At 32.2% G+C, this 11,985-nt stretch overlaps 1 protein-coding gene across 1 annotated transcript; it reads right to left on the bottom strand.

Annotated features, from left to right (window-relative positions):
* Window positions 1–9,276: 9,276 nt before the first annotated feature.
* LOC102597076 (probable polyamine oxidase 5) lies at window positions 9,277–11,069 on the bottom strand. The gene has a single exon (XM_006346506.2). It carries the CDS (start codon window positions 10,932–10,934, stop codon window positions 9,372–9,374), a length of 1,563 nt encoding a protein of 520 aa, XP_006346568.1. The 5' UTR covers window positions 10,935–11,069; the 3' UTR covers window positions 9,277–9,371.
* Between the last annotated feature and the right edge of the window lie 916 nt (window positions 11,070–11,985).

The following is an 11,985-nucleotide window of genomic DNA, read 5'->3' as shown; positions in this document are numbered from 1 at the left end:
TAGAAGATAAGTACGGACGTCTACGTATCAATCTGGAAGACTCTACTAGAAACTCTGCTCTTTAACTTATGGAACCGATGAACCTATCACTCTGATATCAATTTGTCATAATCCAAAAGATGATGTCATGATGGCACACACCCCGAGAACCCAAAAATAGTGTGTAAGTAGAAAAAAATAACACATACGAGACTTCCAAAGGGAAGTCAGGCCACAATTGCTAAGAAAATAACAAAGAAGTTCCCAAAACCTCGTAGCATAAGTCTAAAGAGCATCTAATGAATTTCTAGATTCTTAAATACATCTCAAGTCTTCAAAAGGAAATTAAAGACAGATGGAGATCAATGGAGATCCAGAAAGCAAGATATCACTACAACTCTAAAAGAGAAGAAATCACTAGATCTGGTCAACCACTACAAAGATCACCCTAACTAGGATCTGCATCAAAAAGATAACAAAAGTAAGGGTGAGTACAATCCACATGTACTCAGTAGGTTAGAACAATTGAGTATAAGCAACAAATCAAACTTAAGAAATAAATTATGAAACAATTCCACATGCACGTAGAAAAGTCCCTACTCCGGCATCGGTGCCGCCAATTTATATAATAACGACGCGAATAAAGTAAACACACAAGGGTACATATAATACTCAAATCAACAAATAAGCAAGGTACACAACACAATAAGCTGGCCAATGTTATTCAATGAGATGATGAGATGATGAAATGATGTGGTGGAACCAAGGTCATCGTATAACATGTCGTATACACCTTGCCGAGCTTTAGCTTCCATACAGGGAACCATATCATAGTCTGTATACGAATCTCGGAATGTCAATATCTCATTAACTTGCCACTTAGTTCGTGGTCAAGGATAAAAGAGAGGTGTCTCATTTTCTTTCTAAAAGAATGAATTTCTCCATTTTCTCATATTCCCGTGAACAATGATATGCTGAATGAGGATGAATGCATCACAACACATACAACACAAAGGCATTTTCAGTTTATCTTGGATTTTAAATAGCATAAAGTTCTCAAACTCAACAAATCATGAAACATGTCCTCAAATGATAGGGATAGTGGTGAAATCCATTTGAAATCAGTATTTACCACTTTGAAAACATTTCTTTCATTTTAAGATGCTTTAAAAATCAACTCAAGACCATAACTCGGTCATCTCAATGTCAATTATAAAATAAACCACACAACCCTCACTCGGGTAATTACTCAAATATCACAGGTTTTCAGCAACCATTAAAGGTATCACACAAGCCTCAACACAAGCTAAGCATCGCAAATAGGCATCATACGAACTAAACAAGAAGGTCAACACTTACCAACCTCTAAAACTCATACTACAATTCCTTTCACAATTGACTTCCTAAGAAAGATCGCTTACTCATCTCAGTCTTAAAAAGGGATAGTCAAACCTACCTCGAAGGCCGAAACATCGCTCGAACAACTCTATCGGAGCACTTCCACAACTACAAGATCACCGAAATAATCTCGAACTATCAAGAATGGAAAGAGTTCATCAAAAGTAGTCCAATGATACCCATATTGATGGGATTAGGAATCAGGGGTAAAATATTCCAAATATAACTTCAAAAATTGAAAGGGTAAAATTATAGTCTAGTCGAAAAATAAGTTCTACGAGCCAAGAGGAATTCATGGTTGAAAACCCCATTAAAAACAAGCAAGAATCGAGCTCAAAATAAAATATTTACTAATTTTCCAACTTTGGAAGAAAAACCACAAAAGCCACATTGTAATCAAGATTTAAAAGAGTTTTCGGAAGATAAAACTTGAAAGAATTGATAACCAATAGTTAAAGGCACTTACCCAAATGAATCTGCTCGAGAAATCCCTGAAAAATCTTCTCTCCTAAGCTCTCAAATGAGTAAAAAATGGGAAGAATTCCCAAATAAGAACGATTCAGGTCTGAAAAATGAGGTCCACAAATGCGGCCCACTAGGCTGCCAAAGGTTTGCGAAAGCCGAAACAATGTTGTGTTTGCAAAGCATTGTTCACTCGTGAACGTACCCCAACCCTCCACGATCGCGATGCCTCAGACGCCCACCCTCCGCAAATGCACTAGGGGACCCACGAACGCAGTCCCCTTGCACTAGATATCAGAAAACGGGATAGGCAAGGATCAAAGTATCCTATCAGACCCTCAGAAATCGTTCAGAGTTCGATAAAAATAAATTGGACATGCTACGCCACTAAATTTAACATTTCAAACTCAATGGAATAGTAGAATTTCCGAAAAGAGGCCAAATGACATAATTATCCTCTCGAATCACTCTTAAGGCTTAAAACTCAACTTCTCGCCCAAATGCCCAAAACTCAACCAAAGGTCTTAAAAATCTTATAAGCCATCTTACTAGCTCAAACTCAACGTTGTGGGAATGATGGAACTGATGAAATCCCCATCCAACGCTTGGAACTCAAAATGTTAATCAAAGTCAACCATACCAAGAATTCTCAACTCAAAAGGGTCAAAATCACCAAGCACACACCCGATCGCATCAGAAGCCACACCATCATTTCCGCAACACAAATTAAGCATGAAGACACTAAGGGAAGGGGAAAATGGTCATTTCATAATTAAAAGCAAATTCACAAGAAATGGGACATTATAATGCATTTCATGATGTTCATAGAAATATTGTGCTTTAGAATTTTTAATTAATTCAATTGAAATACACTAATTTGAAAATCATAAATCAATTATTTTTTCATAATGTTAGTTAAGAACACATGTTTATTAATTAATATATTATCAAAAGATAATATATATCTTAAATATTTGATTTAATAACATTTACAAAGTTTCTTATTTGTCTAATATAAATTTTAAATAATTAAATTTTATTTTTAAAATTTGATATAATCTTATGATTGCAATTGTGCATCCAAATAGTGCATGTGTAATTACACTATAATTACATTGTGGCAAACAAATATGTCAGTGTTATTACTAGGTTGTGTAATTACTAGGGTAGTAATTACCACCCTAGTAATTACACAAATTGCAATTATCATGTGACTTTCGAAACATACCCTTAGGGTCTGTTTCGAAAGCCCACCCTGGTAATTGGATCTAGTGTAATTACATTGTCTGTCATATTTAGTTGGACATGTAATTACCTAGTCAGCAGGTAATTGAGTGTAATTGGCAAGGTGTAATTACACTCTCCAATTCACAGGGGGAGACTGTGAATTGTTGGTAATTACATGGTGTAATTACAAGTTGACTACTTTTAATTTTTTCCTTTTATTTTTGTTTTAATTTTTTTCGTTTTAATGTATTTTTAATTTTTATTATTTTTAAATGTTTTTTATTTTTACCATTCTAATATTTTCTAAAAAATAATTTTTTTTATATTATTTATATTTCAATTGCCTCTTATTCTCAACTTTTACTTCTTGTGATTCCATGTTATTGACTCGATATTTTACATTACAAGCTATTTTTTTCAAGTTAGACTTGATAGATTATCTTTTTGTCAAATGTTTTATAATTTTATGATATTATATTTATAATATTAAACTTTTTGTCAAACATGCATTTCATAATGTTCATAGAAATTATGTACTTTTAATTTTTATAATTAATTTAATAAAAATATACTAAATTGAAAAATATAAATCAATTATTTTTTATAATATTATCTAATAACATAGGTTTATTAATTAATATATTTTCAGGAGACAATATATATCTTAAATATTTAATTTAATATTATTTATAAAGGCTCTTGTTTGTCTAATATAAAATTTTAATTTTAAATAATTAATTTTGATTTTTAAAATTCAATATAACCTTATGATTACATTTGTACAACCAAACAGTACACTTGTAATTACACTATGACAAACAAACAGGTCATCATAATTACTAGATTGTGTAATTACTACCCTAGTAATTACACCAATTCCAATTACCTGGTGGCTTTCCAAACGGACCCTTAATGTTTTCTTTGTCAATTTGTGTGCAAAATAGTAAATTATGATGGAGTATTTCATATGTTATTTTTCCCCCTAATTTGGATTTAACATGAGCTTAAAAAATAGAAAATGGTAATTAAATTAAATTATTTAAAATTGAAGATATACATACAATGTATCAAAATATCATTTAAATTTTGTGAGTAGGTAACGATGTTTGCTTGGCATGTAGGGTCATTATAGTTATTTTGTGTGCTTTCTTCATTTTAATTTGTTTGTCTTGTCTTTTTTGTTTTTTATATATTAAAATTACGTAAGAATATTATAAATCACAATAATTAAAAGACATAAAAGATCATTTGACTTTTGAAATTCTATCGGTTCCACATAAATTGAACAAAAAAAGTAACATGTATTATTTGAAAATGATGTAAAAAGTCCTATAAATATCAATAACTAACCTCTTGAAATATTTTTGAAAACATATATAAAATTTGGCTAACTCTAGAAATTTTATTTGTGAAATATATATATTTGGGACAAGTAGAATAATATATATTATTTAAAAAAATATATTAAAATAATGTTTGACTTTCGAAATTCTATTAGTGCTACATAAACTGGGAAAGAGGAAGTAACATAGAGTGTTTAAAAATTACACAAACAATACTATGAATCATAATAATTAACAACTTAAGATATTTAGAAGACATATTAAACATTTGGTTGACTTTCAAAATTATGTCAATCCCGCATAAATTAGGATAGAGAAAGTAACATATATTATTTGAAAATGACACTAACAGTAATATAAATTACAATAACAACAAATTAAAATATTTTAAAAAATAAGATGACTCTCCAAATTCCATATATGGTCACATAAATTAAGTGAGAAAAAGTAATTTATATTGGGTTCATGCTAGTACGGCCTCCAATGTCTAGTTAATATAATATACAAAAGGTTCCTAAAGACTGATTTTCTTCAAATCCTAATAGCAGAAAATATAGATTTTTTAATTTCTCATTTGATGTTCGATACTCATATTAAAACCCAACTAAATTTAAATTTGAGTCAAAAAAAATTACATTAAAAAGTAAAACACTCTCTGACAAATACATTTTAAAGTAGTACTTATACAAAATGAAAGCTCACTTGATTTGATTCTCAAAAAGTAAAATAATGACAATCCTACATTTCTTGGAAGTGAGAAAATACCTTAAAAAAAGCCGTATTTTCCCTAGGAATTGCTTGCTAGTCCTCTAAATTCCTATTTATATTTTATTCTTTACTTTATAAAAAAGATAATGTTAAAAGGGGTAGCCCTTCCTTTTACTCTTACCTATTTTAAAAGTAAAATTTGAGATGCCAATATGATAATATTAACTAACATTTTTTTTTGTTAAAAGAAGAAACAATGTTCCTCTTGTATGTGCAAATACTTATCTAAGATTTTGTGAATCAAATGATGGGCCATTACATTTTTATTCACCATTAAAAGAATTCATATTTAAATAAAGATGGTTGGCAAAAGATGGAACTGGAAGTTTGATGATCTCATGATGTTTTAAACAAACAAATTAAGGACATAAATTGTGTTTGGTGTGATTTAACTTAAAGAAAACCAATAAATGTACTTAGCTATTAAACAAAATTATGCATTTATACTTGTTGGACATTCTTGATTATCTATATATGTGATGTTCCAACTGCAGCTTAACTGCTCATGAACAGCACCACATACTTAAATTGATTTACATTTTTATAATTAGTTGCTTGTACATATGAGCAACATTTCATGTCACATCCTAAACAAATATGTATTCAAGAAAAGGCCAGAAGGGTTTAAGTACAATATGTATGTCTGCAAGATTAATTAATACTTTATAGTTTGTGTCTAATTTGTTGTTGCTTGTTCATGTTTTGTTTTTCAACTTAAAAAAAGAGAGAAGTATTGAAAACACCCCGCATTTTCATCATGATTTTTCTTCAAACGAGAAGTTTTGGCTAGCCGTTCACTCACTCTTGATGGTCCATCATTTAATTAGTTCACTTAAGACCGTTCGTGATTCCCACCCGTGAATCACTTCACAAAGGAGCCTATAGATTCTTTCAAGCTATAGGAAATGTGAAGGCGTTAGCGGTCTTTTTTGCCTAGCCTGTTGTTGGATAACTTAGCGCAAATTATTTGTTTTGTCCCCAAACTATTGGCAGTTTTAAAACACCTCTCTACTTGACTAACTAAACTTACATACACTCCCATATGCCATATGACATAACAAGTGGTCTCAAACTCCGGTAGGAACATGAGGCTCTTAATAAAAGCCGAGAAAAATGTTGAAAACAACCCTAAACTTGGCGAGAATTTAAGAGTGTCAACTTGCAAGATCGGAAGTGTATTTAAGTTCAGTTAGTCAAGTAAAAAAATATTTTTAAGACTGTCAATAATTTGATGATGGAACTAATAATTCGTGCTGAATTTAGAAGTTTTCAATACTTCTCTCCTTAAAAAGATTAGGCAGGCAAATATTGCTTATTGCTTAAGAAATGAGTACAAAACATGCTTAGTAGTCGATAATACAATGGTTAATTTTGAGGGACCATCATACTAAAACTAACAAATTAAATAGTGCAAAGGGTAAAGCTATTATTTAGTTGGAGCTTTAGCCAAGTCACAATCATTGTGGATTGGCCCCTTAAAGATTATTGATTTGTTACACCCTAGGTAAGTAGGGACTAGAGAATTCACCCAATAAGAGAAAATTAAGCATTATTGAAAATGTTAACAAGTAATGATGAGGATGATGATTCAAAAGGTCCAAAGCTATTTGATTATAGCCATTAATCTTTTGTATTTACGATAAAGATGTTGAAGTGAATGGTGATGGTGATAAAAAAATATGCACAATCATTAAACGGCTGATTGGAAACCCCATATATACATATATAAAAAAAAGGGCCATTGAATCAATTTCTTTTAGAGCCTGGTTGGGCTACTCTTTTACAATAATAGAGTCTTCATGAACAGATGCTCCCTTTGATTTGACCAATCAATATCTACAACAAGATGATCTACACCAATCCATCTCAAGGAGAATTGAAAAAAAGAAGTGAAAATTTGTGCTCATTTTTTTTATAATCCTGAATGGTTAGTTGTGTGTTAATATTAGCCCCTTTTAGTCTGCCAATAGTTTTATGCATGGAAAAGTTGATCAAATCAACAACTATTAATTATCATGTTTTTCTATTTTCTCTGTAACAAGTTGTTTTAGTGTAGCAGTTGTTTTCTTTGTAACGGTTATTAGCAGTAAGGAGGCTATTTCTTCATTTTCTCATTTCAGTAGTAGTAGGAAGTTATTTCCTTATTAGGTGGGTGGTTAATCCACCAAAGTTGTATTTAAGTTATTTGTATTCAATGAAAAAAATAAGTTGATAATTATTAGTTTTTGAGTACTTCAAACTTAAAGATTCCAAGTTCTCTTAAAGAACTAGCACCATAGATGTATAAAAAAAATATTTGATTCCATATTGCAGCGTTCCACAACTAGATCCATATCAGAGGACTGTAACAGTTTAACTGTTTTAAATGAGAATTATGACATCAAAAACTGTTGTGGCTGATTTATTGTGCGATAAACAAGTCGAGGTGCGCACAAAGTCAAGGTGCGCACAATATGACCATAATGCAATAATGAAGTTGTATCGATGCTGCATTTTGTTAATGTTTGTTGATAAGTATGCACATGATGGAATTTTATGTGAAAAGATATGACCAATAATGTACCAAAAAATGAGTTGGTACTGTTAGCTCTAATATGTTTCAATCACTACATCAAAAATGATCTTTAGCGGTAATTAATTAATGATAATAGCTCAATTATCTTTAAATATGTATTTTTAGCGGCAATTAGCACTCTTATATATGTCCTTAAAGCCTTTAGCGACATTGGATCTAATAACACTTAACTAATGCTGGTAAAGATTTTAACACTCTTTATTAATGTGTCTATTTATTGCTGCTAAAAGTTATTTTTATTATAGTAAATTAATATATGTATTGTCTTGATGTGCTTTGGAATGGGACCTATCATTTTGGTGTGGGTCTCAACCTAAGAGATCAAGACCCTTCTCCACCACAAACCTTCAGAATCCCTACTTACTGTCTCATTCTTAAGGACATCCATCAGTTTTTAGCATCAAAACTGAAAAAGAAATATCATTTGTATTTACTATTCCATTCATTTCAATTTATCTGGTGTAGTTTAATCCTCGAATTAGGGATGAAAATGTGGCGGGACAGATGTTGGGTGGGATGGGTTTAAGGCTACGCGGGGGATGGTGGTTTAAGACTACACGGGGCGGTGTGAGTTTAAGGTTATGCGGGGAGGGGAGGGATGTGGGGCAGGTTGAAGTGAGTTGTTTAGAAATTAATGCGGGACGGGCCGGGTTACGGGTCTATGCGATTTTATGCGGGTTCAAACTTAATTTTAATTTTTTACATGTTATAAGAGTTATAGAACATTATTTATTAAGACATTTCTTTAAAGTTACTAAAATATTCAAGATAGTAAATGAAAATGGTTAAATCAAAACTAATATAATTTCTTACATGCTTCCCAATTGACCTCTAAAAAATAAAATTTTAAGTCAATATCTATTAAATTAATATAACTTGATGAAAAAATAAATTTATTTTTATGAATTTTAGTTTTAGTATCAAACTAACCTAGAAAAGAAAAATATTAAACAATTTATGTGATGCGGGTTCATGCGGGGTGGGTTTATGCGGGGAGGCTTGAAAATGAAATTGTTATGTGGGGAGGAGCGGGGCGGCTAAAAAATTTTGCAGGTTAAGCTCAACCCGCCCCGCCTCGCACCACCCCATTGACATCCCTACCCCAAATAAAGACTAGTTTGAAATATGAGAAATTTAAAATTAAATTGTTTTACAAATATAGTTTAACAAACTATTAAGAAAATAGTATCATATAAGCAATAACATATCTGGATAGACGTTCAAAATATTTGTAAAAGAAAAGTCTCATTAATTGATCATAACCATATCGTGGAAATGCTAAGAATACTTTAACCAGAGAGAAGTATCCTAGCTAGTTGGATATATGCCCGGTTTTATCGGATCCTGTCAATTGACCATATTGAAGGAGACTCCATAAAGATGGGCAAAATATGATGAGCTAAAAAGCTAACTAGCTACTTTTTCTTTACCTTTATCTTTCAAATTAATTATAAGTATGCAAAGCATAATCAACTTTAGTAGAGCAAGAATCAAATAAGAATCTCAAACATATTGAAAGCAATAGAAAATTCAAAAGGAGCTTCTTTAATCACTACATCAGGAAAAAGATTTAAAGAAAAATACCTGCCTAGGTTCTATAGAGAACAAACATGTTTTTTTCATATATCAATACAATGATAGTGTTGAAGAAGCCTATCGGCTTCTCTAATGCCACTAAAGTAAGCACCATGAGTTGTTGAATAGTGTGTTCTATGTGTTGCTTCCCCTGCAAACAGAATTTGAAGTGGCGGAGGTGAAATATTTGAATGAATGCTAGTCTTTTTTGGCAACGGTTCAGCCATGGCATCCAAATCGTCTCCACTAGAATCAATTGCTACATAACTATATGAACCCAAGAAGAGTGGATCATTTCCCCATTGACTCTTTAACACCTTTTCCACTTTAAACATACTTTCTGCATCATCAGAATGTGAGTTTATTAGGAAGCTAGAGATGGTATTTGAGAACCCATCAATGATCTCCTCATCACCAAGAGATTCCACCTCAAGAGCTTCTTTACCTACAAACCATGATATTAAAACATTTGAGTTGCCATAGATTGGACACAAATTAGCTGTCCTCCTCATCCACCAAGGGATTTTCGGGTTTTGTTCCGACTCATTATGAAACACCATCTGTAGGTAGGGAAACTTTATGCCATCAGGGGCCGGAGTTAGTTTCAAGAATACCTTGTTGACAACACCAAAACCAAGCCTTGTGATTGCTTCTGTTTTGAAACTAGCAAGTGGGGGATTAAACATACCACAATCTTCGCGAATCCCCTGTTTTAAAACACCAAGTGAGACTGTAACTATGACATGATCCGCATACATAATTGATCCATCAGCGAAATGTAGCTTCACTGGTGGCTTATTATTGCCATTTTCAATTTCTAACGACTCATCAGGCTGCCACTCAATCTTTGTGACTTTTCGGCCTAATTGAATCAAACCAGGCGGTAGAACAGAGGCCAAAGATTCAATCACAGATAAATAGCCTCTGGCAATAGTTATTTCTTCTCCAGGAAACATGCAATACTCTTTTTCTGCATTGAAATCTAGCATTTCCAAATCATTAGCTGATGTATAAGTCCTTTGGATACTCTCAAACATGGCAAAAATGCCTTGTTCAAGTGATCTTGTTTTTCTCCGTTTATCCAACCCTTTGAATTCATGTTCATGTTCATGTTCATGTTCATCCCAATAAGCATCAAGACCCCTCCGAAGAAAAGAACCAATACTCATTACATTAGATAATTTAGGTATTTCATTTTCAGTAACTAATTTCCTTTGAGAAATATTCATAAGTTCGTTGAAAAGATTCGAAATGGGCTCAACAAAAGAAGAATCAAGCACATACCCATCTTCAGCTACTGTGATTGCTTCAGTTTCCAAAAGCCCATCCATACACTCCCAGGGCTGCTCAGATTGCAATGAATTTATATCTTGAGCAATTTTGTAAACAGGACTGCCTGCAATTCCATGGATCCAAGTAGCACCCATCTCAATTCTGTCACCACCAAACTCTGATGTGTTAATTCTTCCACCAATTCTATTGCCACCTTCCACAACACACAAATCTAACAAATCTTTACACCCTGCTGTTGTATAAAGTTTGTTAGCAGCTGTCAGACCAGCCATTCCTGCCCCAATTATAACTACTTTTGGTTTCTTGCTAACCATAATTGTATTAGTCAAGAATATTAATGAGAGAAAAAAATATTGTGAGGAGTTTGTGTATGAAAGTATTACTTAACCAAGAATCAAATATATATATACATGAGGCCCCTCCTTTTTTTTGTTTGTTTATTTCTCTAATAAAGACATAGCTATACTTTTCTTGCCCATTAATGTGATTGTAGTCAATACCCTAAGCTTTAACACCTCTTTTACTTTTTCTCTACCGTACTGCCACATGCAAATCCACACTATACATATCGACACATGTATACAACTACTCGTGTGTATTAATTTAGGCATAATACGTAAATGTGTTTTCATTTCATATATATGTAATTCAATTTTGGGTGTGCATAATCATATACTTAAACTTGTATAAAGTTGAACAAGTAGACACATGCGTCCTACGTGGCATAATACATGTAGGACACCACGCGTAGGATGCAAATTGCTATGTAGGATACCACGTAGGACACATGTGTCAATTTGTTCAGCTTTATACAAGTTTAAGTATCTACTTATACACACACCCAAAATTGGAGAACATAAATGAAAGTCAAGGCCAAGTTAAGTGACATATTTCTATATTATACCATTAATTTATGTGGGGAAGTTTTATTGTGCATAAATTTTAACAGTGATGAAATTTTTTAAGTAAAATTCTTTTGAAATTTAAAAAGGAAATTCACACAAATTTGGTGTGTGAATAATTTAACATAGATGCCCAACATCGAAAATGAAAGTTCGAATGAGTTCGGCTCTGATATTATGTAAAGATATGGACATATATACGAGTCTCACTCAACCCTAAAGCTAGTTCAGAAAGTGAGAATTGTCGAGGCCATATTAAAGATATCATCCATCCGATCTCTTAATCACACACCCCTCACGCTTAAGGCTGGACATCTGACACGTGAACAATTTAATACAGAAGGTTCAACATCAAAAATAAGAATTGAAATGAATCTTATTTTGATACCATGTAAAAATATCACACTTAAGCCTAACTTAACCTTAAAAATCATCTCAAAAAATGAAGATTACACATGTCATA

This window comes from Solanum tuberosum, unplaced genomic scaffold (genome assembly GCF_000226075.1).
Source record: "Solanum tuberosum cultivar DM 1-3 516 R44 unplaced genomic scaffold, SolTub_3.0 scf00079, whole genome shotgun sequence".
Classification (NCBI taxonomy): Eukaryota; Viridiplantae; Streptophyta; class Magnoliopsida; order Solanales; family Solanaceae; genus Solanum; species Solanum tuberosum.
The sequence above is the reverse complement of the archived record's forward strand: the minus strand, read 5'-3'. Positions and strand labels throughout refer to the sequence as shown.

Bases quoted from the DNA above. Each gene is read 5' to 3' on its own strand.
- LOC102597076 (XM_006346506.2), bottom strand. From the start codon at position 10,934: ATGGTTAGCAAGAAACCAAAAGTAGTTATAATTGGGGCAGGAATGGCT.